The 23479-nt window shown below is 37.1% G+C and overlaps 12 protein-coding genes across 12 annotated transcripts; 4 read left to right on the forward strand and 8 right to left on the reverse strand.

Annotated features, from left to right (window-relative positions):
• Window positions 1-3740: 3740 nt before the first annotated feature.
• On the reverse strand, window positions 3741-4706 carry EV154DRAFT_514824 (6-phosphogluconolactonase). Its single transcript, XM_051602186.1, has one exon. The coding sequence runs from the start codon at window positions 4558-4560 to the stop codon at window positions 3802-3804; it is 759 nt and encodes a 252-aa protein (XP_051455759.1). The 5' UTR covers window positions 4561-4706; the 3' UTR covers window positions 3741-3801.
• Window positions 4707-5890: 1184 nt separating this feature from the next.
• EV154DRAFT_284322 (uncharacterized protein) lies at window positions 5891-6613 on the reverse strand. The gene is made up of 3 exons (XM_051594769.1): window positions 6410-6613; window positions 6238-6320; window positions 5891-6148 (listed from the first exon to the last, which is right to left on the reverse strand). The coding sequence occupies exons 1-3, from the start codon at window positions 6546-6548 to the stop codon at window positions 6050-6052; spliced, it is 321 nt and encodes a 106-aa protein (XP_051455760.1). The 5' UTR covers window positions 6549-6613; the 3' UTR covers window positions 5891-6049.
• Window positions 6614-7349: 736 nt separating this feature from the next.
• On the forward strand, window positions 7350-8777 carry EV154DRAFT_514830 (trimethyllysine dioxygenase). Its single transcript, XM_051602187.1, has one exon. It carries the CDS (start codon window positions 7411-7413, stop codon window positions 8677-8679), a length of 1269 nt encoding a protein of 422 aa, XP_051455761.1. The 5' UTR covers window positions 7350-7410; the 3' UTR covers window positions 8680-8777.
• EV154DRAFT_514831 (Alpha/Beta hydrolase protein) lies at window positions 8761-11330 on the forward strand. The gene is made up of 6 exons (XM_051602188.1): window positions 8761-8850; window positions 8947-9513; window positions 9613-9633; window positions 9706-10083; window positions 10181-10726; window positions 10797-11330. The coding sequence occupies exons 1-6, from the start codon at window positions 8826-8828 to the stop codon at window positions 11240-11242; spliced, it is 1983 nt and encodes a 660-aa protein (XP_051455762.1). The 5' UTR covers window positions 8761-8825; the 3' UTR covers window positions 11243-11330.
• Window positions 11292-13182, reverse strand: EV154DRAFT_284373 (uncharacterized protein). The gene is made up of 4 exons (XM_051594770.1): window positions 12778-13182; window positions 11941-12616; window positions 11570-11849; window positions 11292-11482 (listed from the first exon to the last, which is right to left on the reverse strand). The coding sequence occupies exons 1-4, from the start codon at window positions 13097-13099 to the stop codon at window positions 11342-11344; spliced, it is 1419 nt and encodes a 472-aa protein (XP_051455763.1). The 5' UTR covers window positions 13100-13182; the 3' UTR covers window positions 11292-11341.
• A 192-nt stretch (window positions 13183-13374) lies between these two features.
• EV154DRAFT_483218 (uncharacterized protein) lies at window positions 13375-14166 on the reverse strand (the record flags this gene model as incomplete). The annotated part of the gene is made up of 4 exons (XM_051598559.1): window positions 13375-13407; window positions 13471-13754; window positions 13844-13902; window positions 13982-14166. 4 exons carry the CDS (start codon window positions 14164-14166, stop codon window positions 13375-13377), a joined length of 561 nt encoding a protein of 186 aa, XP_051455764.1.
• A 103-nt stretch (window positions 14167-14269) lies between these two features.
• On the reverse strand, window positions 14270-15176 carry EV154DRAFT_514843 (enhancer of rudimentary). Its single transcript, XM_051602189.1, has 6 exons — window positions 15140-15176; window positions 15045-15088; window positions 14936-14950; window positions 14838-14869; window positions 14642-14781; window positions 14270-14567 (listed from the first exon to the last, which is right to left on the reverse strand). Exons 1-6 carry the CDS (start codon window positions 15140-15142, stop codon window positions 14448-14450), a joined length of 354 nt encoding a protein of 117 aa, XP_051455765.1. The 5' UTR covers window positions 15143-15176; the 3' UTR covers window positions 14270-14447.
• Window positions 15177-15635: 459 nt separating this feature from the next.
• Window positions 15636-17186, forward strand: EV154DRAFT_424050 (uncharacterized protein; the record flags this gene model as incomplete). The annotated part of the gene is made up of 2 exons (XM_051596170.1): window positions 15636-15813; window positions 15889-17186. Coding segments are annotated over 2 exons (1476 nt in total), but the record flags the coding sequence as incomplete, so codon positions are not given.
• Window positions 17187-17923: 737 nt separating this feature from the next.
• EV154DRAFT_467388 (60S ribosomal protein L34-B) lies at window positions 17924-18515 on the reverse strand. Its single transcript, XM_051597764.1, has 3 exons — window positions 18323-18515; window positions 18185-18264; window positions 17924-18129 (listed from the first exon to the last, which is right to left on the reverse strand). Exons 1-3 carry the CDS (start codon window positions 18399-18401, stop codon window positions 17959-17961), a joined length of 330 nt encoding a protein of 109 aa, XP_051455767.1. The 5' UTR covers window positions 18402-18515; the 3' UTR covers window positions 17924-17958.
• A 626-nt stretch (window positions 18516-19141) lies between these two features.
• On the forward strand, window positions 19142-20036 carry EV154DRAFT_514847 (uncharacterized protein). Its single transcript, XM_051602190.1, has 4 exons — window positions 19142-19350; window positions 19433-19540; window positions 19603-19742; window positions 19829-20036. Exons 1-4 carry the CDS (start codon window positions 19166-19168, stop codon window positions 19960-19962), a joined length of 567 nt encoding a protein of 188 aa, XP_051455768.1. The 5' UTR covers window positions 19142-19165; the 3' UTR covers window positions 19963-20036.
• A 477-nt stretch (window positions 20037-20513) lies between these two features.
• On the reverse strand, window positions 20514-20781 carry EV154DRAFT_404238 (uncharacterized protein; the record flags this gene model as incomplete). The annotated part of the gene is made up of 2 exons (XM_051595330.1): window positions 20514-20587; window positions 20667-20781. Coding segments are annotated over 2 exons (189 nt in total), but the record flags the coding sequence as incomplete, so codon positions are not given.
• Window positions 20782-20838: 57 nt separating this feature from the next.
• Window positions 20839-22525, reverse strand: EV154DRAFT_284575 (uncharacterized protein). Its single transcript, XM_051594772.1, has 5 exons — window positions 22077-22525; window positions 21920-22029; window positions 21738-21860; window positions 21416-21666; window positions 20839-21353 (listed from the first exon to the last, which is right to left on the reverse strand). Exons 1-5 carry the CDS (start codon window positions 22482-22484, stop codon window positions 21073-21075), a joined length of 1173 nt encoding a protein of 390 aa, XP_051455770.1. The 5' UTR covers window positions 22485-22525; the 3' UTR covers window positions 20839-21072.
• Window positions 22526-23479: the final 954 nt, after the last annotated feature.

The following is a 23479-nucleotide window of genomic DNA, read 5'->3' on the forward strand; positions in this document are numbered from 1 at the left end:
CAGCAGTGTTTTTTGTAACAACAGTGGTAGTTGTTACTGTCGTGGTAGTGGTAGTTGTTTTATTATGGGTGACAAGAGGATTTGAACGACGACGACGACGACAACGACAACGACGACGACAACGACAACGACGACGACAACGACGACGACAACGACAACGACGACGAATACGACGACATCGACGGGTTGATTGGAACAATTCGGATTGCCGATTCCATATTCTCTTTCCTTCTTTCTCCTGTTCCTATAATCCCTAATCGATTGATTTGATGCGCCGTCTAGGTTCTCTTCAAGCTGTTTCTTTAACTCTTCGATATCCTCCATTTACTGTTTATCTAGAAGCTTCAGAAAAAAAAAACAAGTGAGACAATGTTCACTAACGGATACCACTTCCCGTCCCAACATGATTTATCTCAGCAATAGGACAATGTCTACACCTACGTCTTTTTGTAAATTTTTCTACCTTTTTTTTTTTAGAGTCACGTGATCCATTTCTTTTTTCTTTTTTAATGTATTTTGGAACCATCAAAGACGGCTTACTGCTCAATATTCTGACCCACCGTGGTTGGTATTGTAAAATTCATGCTTACAATGCCTACAACGGGTAATGGGAAAATCTTCATTATATAGAAGAGGAGAAAGGAAAAAAAAAATGTTTAAATGGGTTTTATTTGTAGACTGATAAACAAGAACTGGCTTATGTCAGGATGATTCAATTGTTAATTCAATCAGAAGATCGTGTGAACGAGTTTAATTTATAAGCTGATAAACAAGAGCTGGCTTATGTCCGGATGATTTAATTTTTTACTTAATCATCCATGTGTTTAAGCCTTCATATACTAGAAAACAAGAATATTCATGAACGTAAAAAAAAAACAGGCTCATAAAATAGTACGTAGAAAAAAAAAAAAAAAAAAAAAAGACGTAGATGTTCTCTTGTCTACGAGCCAAAAAAAAGCCATTTCCACAATACTCTCTTCGCAATTCCACTCATTTCGTAGTTTTTCTTTGGTGGCCTTGGTGTTGCAGTATTTACGAAAAAAAAGTCCACCGCAACAGCTGCATACCTTGGTACAGCTCTTTCTAATTAGACTCTCATAATTCTGTCTGACTCTTTACCCAGGCAATTTCCTATTTAGAAGCATGTTAGTTTTCCTTTTTTTTTTTTTTTTTAGAGTTTAGAAGTACAGTTAATTACTTCAGGATCAAGACGTCTTCTAGTGAGGTTATTCTTACTTGATTATGCCATGTAAATAGTTTCTACTGGCAAGTTAAATTGAAGATACCAAATTCGTGTCTTTTGTATTACTTTATAAAAGATCCTATTAATGTGTCTTACATTTTTATTAAATTAAAACCAAGCATGTCTTTCAAGCATTCATATGAGACAATTTACCTGGAGTATAGCTAGAGATAATTAAATAGTAACTATAAGCTCAAGTAATAATCAATTTGATGAAATAGATTAAATTATATGATTAAATTATTTTTAACCTACTAGGTAGTAGTAGTAGGATAATCCTGTCAATAATAGATGAATCTCAATAAGAATATTTCCCATACAAACAAGTGGGTCAATAAATTCACTTTCTGACATGGTATCTACAGTGAGCATTTATCCTTCACTCTCTAAATCATTATCTATATAGTTTTTAGCTCCGTAGATGATAAACCCACAGCGGTCTCCGAGGAAGAAAAAGGGAATATTATAATGGGAGGGGAAAGGAGACAGATGAATACATTTAGACTCCCCCTTTTTTCCCTTGGAAGATTGACAATCATTGACAGATTTATCTCCTCTTTTTTTTTAAAAAAAAACAAGAGAGAGAAAAAAAAAAATGGGAAATGAGCAAATCCTGGGTTCTTTTCAAAAAAAAAAAAAAAAAAAAAAAAAAAAACAAGAAGACCCCGCGTTAGGAGATTTCTTCAGACTCATCCTAACAGAAGGGAGATCCTTATCACTTACTAGTATTGCTATCCCTCTCCCCTTCTGTAAGAAAAAAAAAAAAGTTGGACGATGAACACTTCTGCTTGATGTAAGATGTCCTTATTTTTTTCTGTACAATGTAAAAAAAAAAAAAAGCCACTCTTTTTAAATTCCAGAAAGAAACAGGTTTTTGCTTGTACCTCATTGACAAAATTCATGCAAGGCACCAAAACTTTAAATTGTGTACAACACGCATAAAAAAAAAATCATCTCCTAAAAAAAAAAAAAAGCAGGATCTACAATTTTAAGCACGGGTATAAAAAAAAAAAAAAAGTGGGAGAAAAGACAGATATGATGCACCTAGTCACGAAAGAAAAAAAAAATGACATGTCTTTTTCTCATTATGATGTTATTGACTTACCTCCTCTTCATGCACATTTAAAAAAAAAAAATTATAGAAATTTGTGACAATAATATGTTTATTATTTAAATGTGGTTTAAAATGATCAAATGACGATGATGGCTAAATATGCCAAAAAGTGAGAAAAAAGAGAGAGGGGGGTAGCTGAAATGAAAAAAAAAAGTGGGTTACAGTAACAAAGTAGTGAGGTTGAAAGAAAAAAAATAATTTAAAAAATTTAGAGAATTTTAAAACTGTCAAGAACATGAGTAAGCGCGAACTTATCAAAGTTAGCAGCATTCTTAGCCAAAGCAGGAGCATTGATATCACCGGTACCGATATTACCAGTACTGATGAGAGATCCACCTCCACCACCACTGTTGGGAGCACCATAATGAACACTACCAGCATGATCGCCGTTATGACCACCATTGTTGTTACCATTATTACCACCATTGTTACCACCATCGTTACCAGCCTGGTGTCCTCCGTTCAATTGGCTGTTATCATCATGATGTCCATTGTTACTGTGGTTACCGCTGTTGCTATTACCATTGTTGTTGCTGTCATTGTTACCACTGCCTTCACCCGTGTTACCGTTACCACCACCGGTGTTACCATTGTCACCACCATTGTTATTGTTGCCTCCACCGTTATGAGAACCAGAGCCACCACCATGATGACCATTGGTATCATCACCGGAATCATTGTCATCGTGAGCACCGCTTTGATCATCGGGACCGTTATCATCTTCAGGTCCACCTTCATCATCGTTATCGTTATCCCAATCATCACCACCCTCTTGACCTTCATCATTGTCTTCCTCGGGGTCTTCTTGAACGGGATGATCCATACCACCATGACCACCACCATCATGATGACCAACACCACCGTCATGGTTATGACCACAGGGAGCAGCAGCCGTCATAGCGACCATCAAGGCAAGCGTAGCTAAACAGATATGAGTAAGACGAGTCATTGTTATATTTTTTTTGTATTAAAGAAAAGAGTCTATAAGGTAAATTATTGTTATAAATAAAATAGATATCGATGAAAACAATTTAGAAAGATGAGATCGAAACTGAGGGTTTTTATATAAATTTGAAAACGCAAAAAAAAAACAAGAAAAAAAAAAAAGAAGGGAGCAAAAGTCCCTTATTTTCTATATTATCCCCCCAGTGATTTATCTTGTAATTAACCCTCAAAAAAAAAAAGAAAAGGTGAGTAAGAATGTAATCAATCCAGACCATAGAGACAATAGTCAATAAGGGGCAGAAAAGATGACTTAGGTAGGAGTAAAAGATTACAACATTGAATGCACACTCCCCTCTTTTTTTTTTATTTTGTATGCTAAAGCGCTCCTATCTTCTTTTGATAGTAAAAAAAAAAAAGAGAGAGAGAGAGATAGAATAATTTATACAACATGTAAAGGAGAATTGTTTTTATTATAGGGAGTTTCCCTTCTTTTTTTTTTTTATAACTTATAATCTGAACAAGATTCTTTTCTTAATTTAGCAGCAGCAGCATCATCAATGAACCAATAGACTTGACCATCGGTAGGGTTGACACGTTGACAAGGTAAATTCAACTCGGGTTGTTCAATGATTTGTTGTACCATGTCCTTTTTACCGTCACCCGCCGTGACAAAGACGATACATTGAGCCGCATTCACCACAGGATAAGTCAAGGTAATTCTCTCGGGAGGAGGCTTGGGAGAATCAAAGATGGGAGCCACCAAACGTTTCTTTTCATCCAACAAGGGATGTCCAGGGAAAAGGGAGCAACAATGACCATCGGGGCCCATACCCAACAAGATCAAATCAAAACGAGGTATTTCTTCTGTCTTGAAGAACTTGAGCAATTGTTGTTCGTAGTCTACAGCGGCCTTTTCAGCATCCTTGGCCGTGGCGTAAGTATTATCGATGGCATGAATATTCTCTTGAGGAATTTGGGGGATATGGTCAAGAAGGGATTTTTTGACCTCGAGATAGTTGGAATCCGCATGATCGTGAGCTACACAGCGTTCATCGGCCCAAAAGATATGCCATTTGGAGAAATCAACGTTGGCGTTGTGTGCTAACTGCTTGGACAGAATCTTGGGTAAGGATCCACCCGAGATGGCAATGGAAAGATGACCGTGCTTTGCAATCGCCTCACCAGACACTTTTTCAACAAACCCGTCAAGACCACTGGAAAGCGCGTCTCCATTAGCAAAAGAGTAAACAATAGGCATTTTTTTTTTTATCTATGTATCTAACAAACAACAACAAGAAGCAAAGCGAAACGCACCAAACAACAACAAAAAATATTTTCTTTATCACAACGGGATTTCAACTTTTTTTTTTTTTTTATTATTTCACGTCATTTTTTTTTTTCAGGTTGTGATAGGTTTGAACAACAACGCGCGCACCACACAAAAGAGTTCTTTTTTTTTTTTTTTCTTTAATCCATCTTGACATCACCCGAATCTTTACTGTTGGAACGTCTGGCAGGACTGGGTGAACGACGCTTTGGGCTACCGGGAGTCATGGAACGACGACGGGGTGAGTTGGGAGATCCACTGACGGAACGTCTACGCTTAGGACTGGGTGATCTTCTGGGACTACGAGAACGTCTAGCAGGACTACGAGAACGTCTCTCTCCACGAGAACGTCTAGGAGGTGAACGCGAACGTCTGGCAGGACTACGAGAACGCGATCTACGTCTTCTAGAAGAACTAGCTCCTCCTCCATCGGCTCTGTCACTAATTCCCCCCACACACTCTTTTGTTAGTTTTCTCCTCTCTTTTTCTCTGTCACTTTTTAATATGTACTTACGGGCAATCGCGAGCTCTGTGACCAGATTGACCACATTCACTATAATTAATAAAAAAAAACAAAACAAAATCAGTCAGTCCTTCCTTTCTTTCTTTCTCTCTCTCTTTCTGCCTCATTAACTGTACTTACAAACAACAACCCTTTTGGAATCTCATGGCACGTTCACCGCTACCCTTGGGCAAAGGACTATATTGACAAGATGATTAGAACAAACACGCAAAGATTAAAGTATAATGACTTACCATTCATTGGCACTGTTTTTTTAAAAAAAAAGCGTGAAATAAAAAAAAAGTAGATTAGCATTCCCTCTTTCTCTCTCTTTCTCGTGTGTTTCTCTCTTCCCCCCCTCTTTCAACTCTCGCTGTATCTCTATTATCCTTACATATGACCTAGTTTTAAAAAAATGTATGAGTAAGTATGGGGGGAAGCAGAATAACAATACAAAAAAAAGAGAGAGAGACACTTACCGAATTCACCACAGTTATAACATCTATCGCTTGCAGGTTCAGCAGCAGCGTCTGATGTACCTCTTCGTGCTGATCTATCATTTCTGTCAAAATCGCGATCACGACGACCACTATCACGGTTGTCACGACTATCACGGTTATCACGACGACCGCTATCGCGATCACGACTATCACGTTCGGAGCGATCACGAGCACGGTTAGCAACTTGAACAATCAATCTTTCATCTTCCAGTCTGTAACCATTGAGTTCCTTGGCAGCGTCTTCAGCATCTAAAAAGGGTGATAGGAAAGAAAAGAAAAAAAATTTATGGTGTGTTGGAATATTATTTTTTTTTTTTTAAAAAAGAAGAAAAAAAAAAAAAAAGGTCATCATCATAATAGAAAAAGAAAATTTTTCAATAATGACAAAAAAAAAGATGAATTAAATACCTCTGACGTTCTAAATGCAACAGGTTAAAAAAAGAAGAATGGAGATGAAAGAACACGAAACATTTAAACAACAAATACATACATCATATTCAATAAAAGCATAAAAGTCCTAATAAAGAAAGAAGAAAAAAAAAAGATTAGACCAAGTTGACATGATGTGAACAACGAAAATAATTTTTTTTTTTTTTTTTTTTTTACTCTGAGGACTAAATCTCTGATTCGACCGTATCTGGCAAAGAGATCTTTCAAGTCTTGTTCGCGAACATAACGACTCACTTTACCTAGAAACAGAAAAAAAAATAGCAGAAAAGGTGTTAATTTATTTATGACAATATAGAAGAGAGAGATAAGGGGGATGTCCCCACATTACCAACATAGAGTCTACAGGGGTTAGGTCTTCCTCTGTCACCTCCACCACCTCTATCTGATCTATCGCCACCAGTTCTTTCACTTCCTCTATCTGTTCTATCACGATCGCCGCGATCTCTATCTCCACCGTAGTAAGACATTTTTTTAATATTATTTATTTATACAGTGAAAAAGTGTAAAGAGATTTTTTTTTGATGTTGCTTTGTCTGGCAAAAAAAAAAAAAAAAAAAAAAAAATACTTTCGCACTGAGCCCAATGACGCGTGATGCGTGACTGTGTTTTACACTTGGGTTCTCTTTCATAAAAGACTTTTTTTTTTTTGAGCGCGCGTATTATGAACATATTACCCCCTTTAATTATTTTAGGCTGTATCCTAGTTTTACATATCGCAATGATGTATCTGTATATGTATCCAAAAGACAGTCTCTCCTCTTTCTTTTTTTAGTTTCCATCCCCCCCCCTCTCCCGCAGCTTGAGCATGTTACTGACCATTAAAAAAAAAAAAAAAAAATGAAACCCCACCGTCTGGGTTTTTCCAGAAATAGATTATCAAATTGACTAATGAGCTTAATGAAAAAAAGCCGTTCTTTAAAGCCGTGATGAGAATAATAGGTTACCCCATATTATTTCAATAAAAAAAAAAAAAATATTGCTTCTAGCCTATTCTCTTTTTAGCCCTACCCAGATTTACTTCTAGCCCTTTTTATTCATTTGATTGTCTTTAGGATAAAGTGATATTCTCCTTTTTTGATGAGATGTACTCCTTTCATAAGAAAAATTGCACATCATTGTACCTGTGAAACACTACTAAACTTTAAACACAATCAAAACTGAAAGGATCCTTTTTAAACTTGTGTGTGAGAAACCAAAAAAAAAAAAAAAAAAGAAGGTCCCCGGATTTTTTTTTATAACCCCCTCCCTCCCCCCCCAGCTAAACTCCCTTTCTTTTTTTTTTCTCTTCTCCCTTTAAACTCCCCCTTTTTTTTTTAACAGTAAACAAATATGCAGTGTTTCTCGAAAAGAATGATGGCAGCTGTCACGACACGCCGTACCTTCAGTTCTTCACTTTTTGCAAGTCATAAACAAAACGCTAAAAAGCAACTCCAAGGTACAGGCACCATACCTCAAAAAGCCGGACTAGCGAACCCACAACAAGTTTACCTTGACTGGAATGCACGTAAAACCAGTGTCTACAACAATTTTTGGTTACGAGATCATTGTCATTGTCCTCAATGTTACCATCCTGTGACTCGTCAACGTTTGGTCGATACTTTTTCTATCCCACGTGATATCCAACCTGTCGCCTTGGATAGTACAGAAGATGCCTTGGACGTGACTTGGCCTGATGGGCATCAATCGCGTTACCGTTGGGACTGGTTACACACCCATTCTTACAGTCCCATCTTGCGTACAGACGAACCTTTACAGACAAAGAGACCCATCCTCTGGGACGCTAACCTCAACGTACCGGCTTTACAACACGAAGAAGTCATGGAAACCACACAAGGTTTAAAAGCATGGCTTGATCAATTAGAGACCTATGGTATTTCATTTATCGAGGGTGTACCCACCACAGTGGAAGCGACCGAAGCCTTGGCACGTCGTCTTTGTTTCTTACGAGAGACACATTATTCTCAAGGTATCTGGTCCTTTACCGCTGATTTAGCTCATGCCGATACAGCCTACACCCAATTGGCTTTAGGAGCGCATACGGATAACACCTATTTTACGGAACCTGCGGGTTTACAAATGTTTCACAAATTAGAATTTGAAGGCCAAGGTGGAGATTCCTTATTTGTAGATGGGTTTCATGTAGCGAGAGAATTAAAACGATTGCATCCAACTGCGTATCGTACATTAGCCAATACACGCGTACCTACACATTCAGCGGGTGATGAACAAGTCCTGATCGTACCTACCCCACGCGCTCATCCGATCTTGAACCACGATGATACAAGCGGGGAACTTTATCAGATCCGATACAATAATGATGATCGGTCCACCTTGGATCATTTGAGTACAGCACAATTAGATGAGTTTTATGACGCCCTCTTTCTTTGGCATAAGTTATTGACCAGTGCTAAAAACGAAGTATGGGATACCTTGAATCCAGGTCGTGTGGTGACCTTTGATAATTGGCGCGTATTACATGGTCGTAGTGCCTTTACAGGTCATCGTCGTATCTGTGGTGCTTATTTCCCTTGGGATGATTATAAATCCAGAGCGAGAACGTTGAAAATGACACCTCAGGACAAAGATCGTCTCTTATAAAAAAAAAAGGATTTGTTTATATAGTTGAAACTTTAAAAATAGTTCGGTAATGATCATTACAAATGGAAAATAAACAATCTGTATCAACTATAAAAAAACGCCCTTCTGCACCTCTCCCTCTTTTCTTTTTTCCTCTTTCTTATCAAATGTATTCTCATAACTTACATCACGGTAAAAAAAAAAAAAAAAAAAAAAAAAAAAAATAGAGAGATGTCTGTTACAGTAAAAAAAAAAAGATATATATACTAAACTTGTTATCCAATTAAGTCAAGGGATCAAGGTCTTTAGACGCTGGTCATGCTAATGGAATAGACCCTCATGGTAAAGTCACAAACAAACCTTCGATAAAGGACATGCATGCCTACCAACATGCGCATAGTCATAGCAACAGTTCTGTGACCTCATCCCACAAAAGGACGCCTTCCATCCCTACCCTGAGTGAAAAGGACATGTCTCCACCACCACAACAACACCATGCCAAAACGAATTTAGCAGGCACACCCATCTTTTTGGATACCAAAAAACCCGGTAACAAATTTTCACGTAGCTTGTTCTCTCATTACCCAAACACAGGAGGAGGTATTCCTGAACCTGGCCGAAGTAAAAATTGGCCTTACCTAGGTTACATGATGAACGGATTCAAGAATTTGGTATTGACATTTTATTTTAATTGGACCATGATTTTAACGGCTCCCTTGAGCTCGTTGGCGTTTATCGTGGTGTACCCAACGACCGTGACTTTCCTTGTGTTGTTTGAGATTGGACTCAAGGTGTTTTTGGAGAAATGGGGTGGGGCTCAAGTTGCACGTTATATCAGTCTTAAATTCGGGCAAGGTATCTTTTAAAAAAATCCTTTTTTTTTTTCATATGTTAAAAATCATGTGTATATATACAAACAAACTTTCTATTTAAAAAAAAAAAATTTCATGATAGGGTTTGGTGCTATCAACTGGGGTAAATATTTTGAATGATGCATAAAAAATATATATATAACTGATGAAACACTAACAAAAAAAAAAAATGTAGGTGCACCAGAACTACTCTTATCCGATACATCTGCTCATCTTGTTCAATCCACGTTACCCACGTTGGGTTTACCCTCTATTCCGATCACCGTATCAGGTTGTCGTCGTCGTACATTTGATCTTTCCATTGCTCAAACATTTGTTCTGTTATCTTCCTTAATCTATGAACGTGATTCTACCAAAGTCAAGGAAGCCTATGACTTGTACGCTACCACACGCAAGGACACCGATACCTCACCCGCTGCTTTTGCTCAGGTTGAAAGTAAAATGAAGGAGCTTCTTTGGGAGTCTGAGGCACGTATTCGACTCATTGCCGAGAGTTGGGGGCTTCATTTTGCGGGTGTTTCAGAGCTTAAATCTCTGGGTGGACCCTTCTGTGGTAAAAAAAAAAAAAAAAAAAAAAAAAAGGAAAATAGACAGTTCATATCAAGACTGACATTTTTTTTTTTTTTTTTTTTAAACAAAAAACATCACAGGCATCTTTTGGTCAGAAACTGTGCCTTTTATTGTCGTCGCATTTAAGGGAACGACACCTACCAATTACGAAGAATTCTTGGTGGATGCTACTTTCCAACGCACGGATGCACGTTCGTTTTTGTTTGGTTGTGTCCATGAAGGTTTTTATGAATCACTTTTCAGTACACAAGGGTTTGGAAAGGAAGATATTCGTGATCCTTATGGTGCTATCTTGGCCGCTGTGCAATCCAAAGCAGCCCAATTACAGGAACAATTAAACACAACGGAACCCATTCAGTTATGGATCACGGGTCATTCTTTGGGTGCCGCTTTAAGCTCTCTCTTGTTTTCCCGGTGGTTGAAATGTCCTGCCGATCTCTCACGTCGTTTGGTTTTACGTGATGCCTATGTGATTGGTACACCCGCCGTAGGTGACAGTGATTTTGCTTCCACCTTTGCATCCCATAGTAATCTACCCGTCACACGCGCTTCCACACTATGGCGCATTGTGAACAATGCTGATATCTTTTCTCGACTTCCCCCTGGGTACGATAGCAAGACCTGCGGTAAGACACCCTATAAAACAAAAAAGTGAGAAAGAGATTAAAATAGTAACTCTTCTTTTTTTTTAAAAAGGCCATTTTGTGTCAGAATCGGATTTCTTTAATTATTCTCATGTAGGCCATGCGATTCAAATCACACGTAAATGGAACTCCAAGCCTTTAAAGACGTTTCCGTCAAGTTATCAACCACCGATGCAAGTGAATATTGTGACACAAACCGTGGGTTCTTCTTCCACGGGTTATTACCACCAGCCCTTGGTAACGACCAGTAGTAGTAAACCCATGACGACCCCAGCAGCGTTACCTGTACTTCCACGTTGGGCACAATGGTTAATGAATCGACCTCAATTACAACGTCATTGGAATGGAAACCCTATTTATTTTATTGAAAAAATGTATCCTTATTTCCTTATGGATCATATTCCTTCACAATACTTTGAAGGATTGCAACGTGCTCGTATTTATTATGAGAAAGAAATGACGGAACAAACCACGGAATCTCTCCGCGTACCTTCTTGAAAAATAAAATAAAAAAAAGAGAGAGAGAGAAAGATTTATTTTTATAATTTTTTGTGAGGAGAGAGTGGGATTTGTGAGGAGGGGGAGGAGAGACAGAGGTTATTGTTGTAAGGAGAGAAAGGCTTCTTCTACACGCATTTTTAATAATTGGGTATCAAACATGATTTTTGCTAAATCGTGCAAGTCCACGGTATCCAGTAAATAGATGGTGACTTTGGGAGCTTGTCTTGTACCCGTGGACTATGAATTTTTGTGATGAGTAATCTTTCCTCTCTCTCAAAACCAAAAAAAAAAAAAAAAAAATGTAAATATATATATATATCTTACCTTGACAAGCGGGAATAATTTGTCGCCGAGGAGTTGCTTTTTTTCATGCACTGGCTTACCTTCAAATGAAAGCAAGAGGGCCTCCACATCCTTATTCTTGACCGGCTGTTGTTGCTGTTGCTCGACAGGAAGAGATGATTTTTTGGGGGTAGGTGGAGCGACGATGGGTATAGCTTTAGATTCACGCTTCATATTGGTTGGAGTGGTAGGTGTGGAATAAACTGGTTGTGATAAAGGTGGCGATAGTGGTTTCTTCATATTGGCAGCAGCGGCCATTCTACTAGCGATTGGGAAGGGGGGTTAGTCTCTTTTTTATTTTGAAAAGAAAAAGGAACAATGAATAATTATTAAAAAAAAAAAAAAAAACTCACTTTCTCATGGTGTATTCCATGTCGAGACCATCCACATCATCGTCGTCTTCATCGTCCTCATCCTCATCATCACTCTCTGATTCATTACAAGTAGCTAAAGCTTCCAGAGCCAAATTCACCTTGTCCTTGAGGAAATCGGGATTAAATAAACAGAGGGAACGTTCCTTTCGTTTCAAAGTTAAAAGCATATCCACAATATCTTCTGTGGCCTTTCCATAATCACCACATGTCCTCACCGCATCGTGTAATTTTGTTCGTTGGATAGTGGCACTACTTTCGGTCATGACGGATTCTAATGATCCTCTTCGACGTAAACTAGGTTTACCGTTATGACCTAAATTGACGACCGGTGGTGGTTGTGGAGGTGTGTACACATGATGATGTTGTTGTTGTTGTGGATAGGGATGTGGAGGTGGAGCAGAAACACTCATACCGGAAGCTAAAGAAGCTAATGACCGTCCTGTACTGGTTGTACCTGACATGGGAGACGAAGAAAGTTTCATCATGCCACCACCGTTGCCCGTTGTTGTTGTTGTTGTCATCACGGGATCTTTTCGTGGAGGTAAATTAATGGTTGTCATGGAAGGTTTATGACCGATGGATAGGTCCTTTAAGTTCATGCCTAATTCTTCCACATTATCAATACCTAATCCATTAATTGCTGTAGCGGGTGGCACTATATTATATAAAAAATAAATAATTATGAGTAAAGGGAGTTTTAAAAAATAAAAAAAGGGGGGAGGGTGAGCCTTTTTTTTTTTAAGGGGAAAGTAAAGGAGAGTGGGAAGAGGGAAAAAAAAGGGGAAAGAGAGAGAGAGGGGGGGGGGATGACGTTACTTTGTCTTTGGTGGTAATATGAGTCTTGATAATTAGTCGTAGTGGTGGTGTTATTGGTGTTGTTGGTAGTAGGTCTAGGCTTACGGGGTTCATGATAGGCTACAACCAATGGTCTGTTACCCAACATGACACCGTCCATTTCGTGTAAAGCAGCAGCGGCTTCTTCTGTCTTTCCGAAACTTACAAATCCATAGCCTTTCGACTGACCCGTTTGAGGATTCGTCATGACTCTTGCCGAGATGATTCGGCCAAACTTTCGGAACAGTTGTGTGAGGTCACTGTTGGTGATGTGGGGTTCAAGGTTTTTAATGTAAAGATTCATTATGTCTACCACACTATCTTCAGTCTACTCGTGTTTTTAAATATAAAAAAATATGACGTGTTAAAAAAAAAAAAAGAATAAAAGAAAAAAGAGAGAGAATAAACAAAAAAAAAAAAAAAACTTACCTCCTCTTTTTGTTGTGCTGCATGCATAAAAGGAATAACAGATCTAAATTAGAAAAAAAAAAAAAAGAGAGAAAGAGAGAGAAATATGAATTAAAAAGAAAGAAAAATCCCCTTAAATAGGTTTTTTTTTTTGTTTTGTTACTGATCCCCTTACAATTGGTAACCATCCAATAAACGAGCATTCTAATAAAGAGTTAAAAGTTAAATAAGACAAACATAGGATGGAATAGAGGAGATATCTATTACCAGGTTCACCTCAGCGTTTTGAGAGCTCTGAGGATGAAAGAATTGAACAAAGGCGGTACCTCGAAATGCGCCTTCCTTCATGACACATTTGCATAGGTTCAAAGGACCATAAGGACGAAAGAGATCATACAACTTGTTGTCATCAAAGTAATCGGGTAAACCATTAATTTCTAATAAGGCGGCTGTTGCCTCGGGATCCAAACTGGCATCTTGATACATTTGCAATTGTAACTTTGCCTTGTTTGTAAAAGTAAATCCATTGTACAACGAGTAAGCTCTGTCCGCTAACACACACAAACACAAATCCCACTTTATTTTTTAATAAGGTCCTCTCTATCAACTACATTCATTTTAAATAACACACAGAACATACCATATTTGGGTTGACTAAATCGTAATTGTCCAAGGTCTCGTTCTTTATCAATGATGATTCTAATATATATGTATTTCATTTTAATAGTGGAGTTTGGAATTTATATATTAAAAAAAAAAAAAAAAAAAAAATTCTTACTCGATGGGCATACAGTGCTGTAAAAGAGTACGAATATCACTTTCTCTTACTTTCTTTGGTAAAGTAGCCAAGAACAAGGTATCGGAAACGAGAAAATCTTCCGGTTCAAAGCTTTGACTGTTCATTCGTGCTAGACTCGGTTTGCGTTTGGAAGGCAACCTAATCACAGGTGTATAAACTGACATCTACAACAAAAGAAAAAGTTAGTTTCTTCATGCCCAACTTTAGTTGCTCATTTTACTTTTTTATTTTGTCTTGCAGTTATATATATATGTGTGTATGTAAAATCAAAATATGTAGCGCTGATTTATTTTATTTTTTTTTCAGCAAAGAGAGAATTAAAAAAAAAAAAAAGAAAAAAAAAAAGAGGGGGAAAATAAACAAATATTTAAAAAATTAAAAAAAAAAAAAAAAGGTTAAAAGGTCGGTGATTCTGCTGAGTTTACAAATATATATATATATATTTTTAACGGTATCTACGTGGTTGTCTGTGTCTTTGCTGAACATCAGGTGTAGCGGATTGTTGACCACTGAAATGAGCAATTAAACTTTCCTTAATCCAAGCAATATCACGAGGTTGGTACATCTATTATATTAGTTTAGTAAAGAATAATAAAAAAATCATGCGTGAAATACAATTTAATAAAATTTTAATCTTACGGCTTTCGAAGAATCAAACACAAGTGCTACAAATTCCTTATATGTATCAATGAATCGAAAAAGATCTTCGGCTCTGTATTGCACTTGACCCGCGTTGGGATTCTCTTTGGCAAGTCGGGTCTCATACAAACCAGCAATGTCTACTCTTTCCCATTAGTGACCTTTTTCTCTCTCTTTTATTATTTCTCCCACTTACGGTCCATGGCTTCACTTTCCGAGTTAAAATCGCTATCCCAAAAGAAAAATAAAAAATATTAATACATCTGGTAGGACCTTCTTGTCCTCTTCACTTACAAGTATGAGCGTGAACTAATGACAAAAAAGAAAAAGGAAAGGGTTGGTTAATTCAAAATGAACACACGAAAAAAAAAAAAAAAAAATTAACTCCCATGACACATCTTACTTTTGACTGTTGCCCGATTGTAATAAAAGAATAGTGTGGTTACCCTTTTCTCATGTTGTCAGTAACTTTTCTTCTTTACATTATTCTCAACTTACCATGATTGTTTACAGAATAGAAAAAAACACAAAAAAGAGAGCCTATGAGTTTCAAAAAAAAAAAACAAAAAAAAAAAATATTCGCGTTCACCTTTCATCTCCCCCCATCCCCATCCCCCTCCCCCCAACTGTCATGCAAAAAAAAAAAAATATAAATGATGCACAGAGGCATTACAAGACGGGTTAATATCTAGCATCCCCCCCTGAATTTTCTATTTGACATTCAAAACATGATCCCGTTCACCTTTTTTTTTTTTTTATGCACGCATATCATGTAAAAGAATCATCTCGATTGTTATGTCTGTTGCCTTTTTTCATGCCAAAAGGAAACGTGGGAGAGAGAGGCGGGGGGAGGGGGTGGCTTACTGTGACTGTCTTTTCCCTCTTTTTTCCCAATTTCCACACCAAACCCTTATTATCCCCCAACTTTTTTTTTTTTTTCTTTCTTCTTTTGACACTTTTTTTTTTTTTTTTATTAAAATCAAACCGTTTAGCCATGCCACCCAAGAAGAGTTATCAAAAGAGAGAACCTAAGGTTGCTGTTACCAACGATCCTCGTTTTACCAGTGTACATAATGATCCTCGTTTCTTGAGACCCAAGAAGAAGGATATGAAGGTCACCATTGACAAACGTTTTGCTGGCATGATGAGTTCCACTGAATTCAGTGATGGACGTAAAGTATTTTTTTTTTATATATATATTTTATTTATCACTGTAACATAACAAAACTAACATGTTTCTCAAACAGCTCGTGTGGATAAATATGGTCGTCGATTAAACCAAGGCACAGCCGAAAAGGAATTAAAGCGTTTCTACCAACTCGAAGAAGAAGAAGACGAAGAAGAATCCGATGAGGATAAAAGTTTAGAACAATTAGAAAAGGAGCTTGCTGAAGATGAGGAGAACTTGCTCGATGAGGAATCTCAAAACGAAGAGGAAGAATCTGATGAGGAATTAAGTGCAAAGGCAGGTTTTGATCCTATGCGTGGACGTGGTGAAATCTCTTCTTCTGATGAGGATAGTGATGAGGAAGAAGTGGAAAGTGAAGAGGAATTAGATGAGATTGATGCTAGTAAACATATTGGTGAAGGAGAAGAGACGAGTCGTTTAGCCCTGGTGAATATGGATTGGGATAAAATTAAGGCAGTGGATATCTTGAAAGTACTTTCTGGTTTTAAACCCGATACAGGCATCATTAAGAGTGTAGCTATTTACCCTTCCGAGTTTGGTAAAGAGCGTCTTGTGTTGGAAGATACCCAAGGTCCCCCACAAGAAATCTTTCGTAACAAAAAGATAAACGAGGACAGTGACAATGAAGAAGTCACAGCCGAAAGCATTGTCAAGAATCAATTAGAGGAAGGAGATGGTCTTGATTTCGATCAAGAAGCTTTACGTAAATATCAATTGGATCGTCTTAAATATTATTATGCTGTTATCGAATGTGATTCCCCTCAAACTGCTAAAGTCATTTACAAGACCTGTGATAACACCGAATATGAAAGTAGTGCCAATTTCTTTGATTTACGTTATATCCCTGAGGATATGACCTTTGATGATGCTCCCAAGGAAATCGCTACAGAAGCACCTGAAGGTTATACACCCACCAAATATAAAACAGATGCCTTACAACGTACCAAAGTCAGTTTAACCTGGGACGAAGATGATGTGGATCGTTTCCAAGTCACACGTCGTGAATTCACACAAGATGATATCAAGGGTCTTGATTTCGATGCTTATCTCGCTTCTTCCGATGAAGATGAGGAAGAAGAAGAGGATGTAGATGCTTTACGTGAAAAGTATCGTAAATTATTAGGTGGTAACCATACCGAATCTGCTTATGAAGATAAACCTCAAGGTGAAGATGAAGGTGATATGGAGATTACCTTTACACCTGGTTTAAGTGAAAAAGCTGGTGCAGCCGTTAAAAACAAGGATACAGTGGAACAAGAAGAGACTTCAATTGAGACTTATATGCGTAAACAAAAGGAAAAGAGAAAGGCCAAGAAACTTGCAGCTGCCACTGTTACATCTGACAAGGAAGAAGAATCTGATATGGATGCCGAGACTGAAAATGATCCGTTCTTTAAGGAGGCAATGGAAGAAATGGCTGATGAAGGATTTGTGGCCAAGAAAGTGGATAAAAAAGCTGCTAAAGCCAACAAGAAGAGAGCTTCCAAGGAAGAACGTGAAACCAAGGCACGCGAAAGAGCTGAACTCGAATTGCTTATGGATGATGATGGCAAGAGTGAAGGATTTAATATGAAGGAAGTGCTTAAACGTGAAAAGATGGAAAAGAAGGGTAAAAAAGGAAAGAAGGGTAAACACGCTGCTGACCTTGGTGAAGATGATTTTGAGTTGGATGTGGCTGATCCTCGTTTCAGTGCAGTGCAGGAATCCCATCACTTTGCCATTGATCCTACTAATCCTCAATTCAAGAAGACAAAGAGCATGCAAAAGTTGATGAATGCTAGACAGACAAAGATGAAGGAAGGTGCTGTGGCTGTGAACGATGAATGGAAGAAGGAAAAGAAATCAAAGTCTACTAAAGACGGTAGTCAAGACAGCAGTAGTTCTACACCTAAATCATCACTTTCTCAATTGGTGGCTTCTGTGAAGCGTAAGTCTACTTTGGATAAAAATACCACCGGTAAACGTCAAAAGAAATAATTTTTAGAATAAAAAAAAACACTTTGTACATTTTTTATTTGTGTGTGTGTGTGTTCTCTCTCATATAAAAAAAAAAAAAAGAAAAGAAAAAAAAAAAAAAAAAAAAAAAAAAAAGCTAAAAAAAAAAGAAACGAAAACAATAGCCAGTCTTTTATTTTTGGGCCTTGAGGACCTTCTTGACAATCTTTTGCTCTTCAATCAAGAAAGCACGGACAATACGGTTTCTGACACAGTGAGCACAACGAGAACCACCATAGGCACGAGAGACATGCTTGTTAGTCTTGGAGACAGTAGCGAACTCACGAGGACGGAGAGCCTTGATCTATATTTTATATGACTTAATACATGATGCTTCTTCCTTTTATTCAATTACTTACACCAGCGAGGGCTTCACCACAATCACCACAACGGGGAGCCTTAACAGGCTTCTTCTCGTATTGGTAGACGAGCTTTCCACCTAATTCAACCTGTAAGTCTTCCTATTTTCTTTTCTCTTTTTCATTCTCTATTCTTACCGGGAGTCTTAACAGCTCTGACACGGTTGGAGCGGGTGTTGTAAGAACAGCGGCGTCTGTAGGTGAGACGTTGAGCCATTATGATAATCTATCATCTTTTAAATCAGTCTTTGCATCAATCACCTCTTTATTTTTTTCTTTTTTTTTTTTTTTTTAAAATCCAACACATCCATCATCTACTCTACTATTCACCCTTCCAACCCTTTTAGGTCACTCACCTATGGTTTTGGAAAAAGAAGGAACTCTCTGTGCCATCCCCCACATTCCCAAACAATATCCCATCCTCCGCCCCCCTCACACTCACTCCCACACATCCTACATCACACATACACACTCCCCCATCCGGATTTTAAATATCCGGCCTCTTTTTACGTCATGTCCGGGTCGGACACGTCATCTGCCAAAAATGAGTGTTTGTGCGTGTATTTATAAATCCTGCAAAAAAAACCGATCTCGGTAGTCTCTCTCCATTTGGAGTGGCAAACGATAACAAACATGATACATTTGTAAGACCAAAAAAAAAAAAAAAAAAAAAAAACTGCTATTACAGTATTATTATGCAGCAATTTCGAACTAAACAGACTGCATACTGTTTTGAGCTGCCATGATGAAACACAGACGCAGATAGACAGAGTCTGGATTATACAAAAGACTTTCTTATACCCTTTTAAAAACTTCTTTATCCTTCTGACACTCTATTACAAAAAAGAAAAGCTCGGAGGATTTGGATTGTGACTTAAATGATCACATGTGTGTAAAAATGCGAGCTGAGAGATAAAAAAAAAAAAAAATTGGATCTTAGGCTCCGCATGATCTTTGAGGTAACTTCTTTTTAACGTTTAAATGATGCAACACCCAATTCGAATCGCCGTCTTCGTTTTCCTTAGTCTTTTACTCGTTCTGTTATCTGGAAATTTCTTTTTCTTTCATCCTTCTTCTTCTTCTTCTTCTCAACAAAATAATAAGATGGCATTTCAAGTTGTTCTTCGTGAGGGTATTACAGGTGGTTTTGCTGGACCCACCATCAAGTAAGTTTCTCTTTTTGATGCTGTCCTTCCCCCTTTTTTTTTTATATATATATCTGCATATCACTTATATAAAGACGGTTAGACAAGTGGTAGATATTCAAGGTGATAACTCTGGTGCTTCAATTACACAAGCTACCTTGAAACCTCAAAGTAAAACAGACTACCATACTCAAACCGGTGGTGTTTCTGCGTAAGTTTCCCAAAAACTGTTATCTAGACCTAGGTTTTGGAATATTCATATATTTTTTGTAGTGAACAATTATCCAGCCTTTTGGATTTATTGAAGCAAGAACTTCAAGCTTTACCTACAGAAGATCCTGTTGGTAGTGAGGATATTTATGGTCAAGATATTTCTTTATCTTTCTTTTCGGATGATTTCCAATGGTCCAATGGTTCGTCTTTTTTTTTTTTTACATAACAACGATACAAACAAACAAGGTTAACTTTCTTTTTTTTAAAAAAAAAAAAAAAAAAAAAGGTGGACCTGAAGGTTGTTCTCAAGGAGAATCTTCTACTAAAGCAAGTGATGAACAAAAGGAAAAGTTTAAAGAAATTGTTCAAATTGTTAAAGGTTTAGGTGACCAATATGCTGTTACTGTTGCTGCTGAATAAATAAATCCAAATCTTTTTAATATCGTCCCTCCCCCCAAACGAGGGGTGGCAACCAATCATTTCAACGAGGTTTCTCTTTTTTTTTTTTCGCGTTTGTTCCTTCGTAACCGTTCAAATTTTAGGTTTGGTATCTATTCATTTGTTTTGTGAAAAAAAAAAAAAATGACAAAAAAGTTGGGTCTATGTGAGTTTTTGCATCCCTCCATGAATCGGTACCTGTTTCATCTGCAATGTGAACAGAAGCGAGCTTTTTTTTTTTGGAGGTCTAAACACAAAATGAATGCATACATCATTACACGAAAAAAGTGCTATCTAAAAAAGGCAATGGGTCCCTTTTCCTTTTTGTTAGTGATGAATCTTTACGAATCATCAATAAAAACTTTTTTTTTATTAAAAATGCAAATAGATGTAGGTCGTCATGAAATTATAGGCTGAGGGGTTGTTTTACAAAAAAATAATTATTCCTTATCTCCTTCTTCGCCAGCAGCAGCATCAGCAGCAGCTTTAAGCTTTGCTAAACGTTCCCGGTTTCTCTTTAATAAAACACGATTCACATTGGCTCTTTCGATATCGTTCATTTCGAACCAATTGTTGATTCGACTCATGGTACCGTTTTCATTAATAACTACACATACAATAAAAAAAAGAAAACATGAGTCCTTTTTTTTTTTTTTCATGTTGCAACTATGCGTTTTCTAATTTACCAACAGGTCCTAATTCTGTAAGTTTGTGTGTATCATTAATATCAAATGAGACGGTTTCGTCTGCAGTGGAAGGAAGTGCAAGAACAGGTTTCTTGGCTGAATTTTCAGTTGACATGTGAATCTTTTTTAAAAAGGTGTTTTGCTTTGAAAAAGTATTTCGTAGAAACATGAAGAACAAAAAATATATAATCTGGCCGCGGAGACTATTTTTTCTTTTTTTGGGGGGGGTTGCTTTGTGGCACTGCGATTTTTTTCTTTTCATTTATTTGCTGTCAAAGTAATGTCCACCATCCCTATTCAAAACAAGATAGCTGTAGCAGTAGGAAGCAAGCAAAAAACAAAGGTTTTTTTTTTTTTTAGCGATAAGGATAGTTTTTGAAAGTAGGCATAGAAAAAAAAATCACGTTTAATCAAATGATAAATGGCTGGGTTGTTTTCCGCTGTCCTTTGAGACATACTGTGAAAATGTTGGTGAATCAAGTGTGTGTCTTTTCCACGATGTTTCCACTGTATCCAACTGCTTACAGGATGAGACGAAGATGTTGTAAACCAGCTTAAGCTTATCAAGTTCAGATAAGAATGATAACAAATCACTTGAACAGGAAGGAGCAACCACATCACACAATTCTACCATAGCATACAGACCATCAGCCAAAAGTGTATGAGCATAAAAAAAAATATGGCCCCCTAAATTGTCATATTGTTAATATTTATATGATTACCTTAAGCAGCATAAATATGTTATTTACCAATAGCTTGGAAGGATATGTTGCATTTCATGTTATTCAAATCAATTGATTCTTTTGAGAAGGTAGATAGGCGAACAAGATCTTTCACGAGACCGTACTTATTTTTTAGGCCTTCAATGACCTTAACCTCACCGAACCCTTTGTTACATCCAACATGATTTTGCAATATGGTCGAGATGATGGCATCTGGACGGCGAGACTTATTGACGTTTGTTCTGCTTTCTTTGGCTTCTTCAGTGATCTTATTGCACCTTAAATATTTGAAAAATATTTTGTCTCAGTAATTTCCTGTATATACATATTCTTTAAAGGAGTATCTTACCAGCGAAGGAAGGAATTATCTTTATCATAAAACAATGGGGAAAGTAGCGGGTGCAGTAGGTTTATACAAACCTCTATTTCGCCTAACGGCTCGATAAACTTAACCTCAGGGAGGCTGTTCATACTTTATAGATTCAATGTTAGTACTTAAAAATTGCTATTTAAAAATCATAAGGCACTTACTACATAATTAAGCTTAATAGTATTTTAGATTCGAATGTATGGTTTGTATCAAGTAATAATGCGAGTTCTTTTGTTGAGGTAATGCTGTCGCCGCTGGATTTCAAGAATCCCTTGAGAGAATATAAGTAAACTGAAATAATATGATTGATGCTACTACCTTAATGATTTTACGGACTTGTATGAAAATATCTTGATTAAATTCAATATCTTCATAATCTTTACCAGCCAATTTAGAAAGAACATTATTTCTCAGCAATTTCAATTCTTCGATCTTAAAAAACTTAAGAAGATCCGTATGATGTTGACTGGGTTTGATCAAAAGAACTGACGAAAGTGCTAGAACATGATGTGGATGCGTCTCCAGAATCAAACCAGACTCATTGGCCAATGTAATGGCAGATTTTTGGAATTCATAAAATTTGGCAGAAATATTAATTGACTCGGAGTTTTGGCTTGATATAAAGAACGGCTTGCTTGGCAAAATGGCTTTGATTTCACCTTCCTTCAGCATCACGGGCTCAGACTTGTCAGCATCAGTATCTAAAACTGAGTGTGCCTGCTCCATCACTTCACTCTTTTTGAAGAAAACAAGGGAATGAGTTAGTATTTAAGTAACCATATTGTTGTTGAAACCTACTTCATCGAGTCTCCTTTTTTTATTACCAGCGTCTAATCTTAAAAGTTAGTACTATTTACGCGCTGAAAGCACAAGCCATTAACTCTGTACCTGAATGAGAAGGGCCTTGTTCAACGTTTTGGTTTATTATGATTTGATTGGCAGTATTGGTGTTAAACTACCAAAGAAATCAAAAGGTAAATTAATAAAGTTGTCAATAATACACGTAATTAAATGCGCGCGTACAATACTGGTATTTGAGGGGGGGTTTATACTACTTGTTCTACAGGTCTTGCAAAGCTTCTACGATTTGAAACTATGTTATTGTATCTCCTCCGTTATACGAGATAAGTTGAACTTACGTGATAATTATCCAGCCATGTCTTTGCCTTTGTTTGAGCGGTTTTTAGAATGTTAACATTCTTGTTTATGATCTTCAGGTCTTCTTTTAAGTTTGTTGCTGCTGTTGTATTGTCCCTATACTTGATCTTATATAACTCAAAGACATCCTGGAATACCCATTCGTTTGCTGGCGTAGTCGAAAAATATGACAACATTTTAGAAGATACGAGAAGTGATAAAAAAACGGCGTAAAAAAAAATTAAATCTGCGCGAATTAAATAATCTCACAACAAATACGCCATTCTTAAAATAAAAATAACCATCGGTTTTGCTTATAGGAAATTTTGTTTTTTTTCTTCAGTGTGTGGGTAATGCATTTGGGGTGTAATTCTCGGTATAATAGTGTTTCCGAAATAAAAAATGCTTAACAGTGTAACGACCTGGTCTTGGGGTGATACAAGATCAACAGCCAACCTTATTCCAACGTTCCTTTACTATAAATACTTGTATTTATCTCATTTAATAAACCACAGTCTGTTCTTTAGCTAAGATTTACTTATAATGTATTAATATACTCGGGTTGGCGCCTTATAGCATGGAGC

Source organism: Mucor mucedo (assembly GCF_025094135.1).
Source record: "Mucor mucedo strain NRRL 3635 chromosome Unknown EV154scaffold_71, whole genome shotgun sequence".
NCBI classification, from domain to species: Eukaryota; Fungi; Mucoromycota; class Mucoromycetes; order Mucorales; family Mucoraceae; genus Mucor; species Mucor mucedo.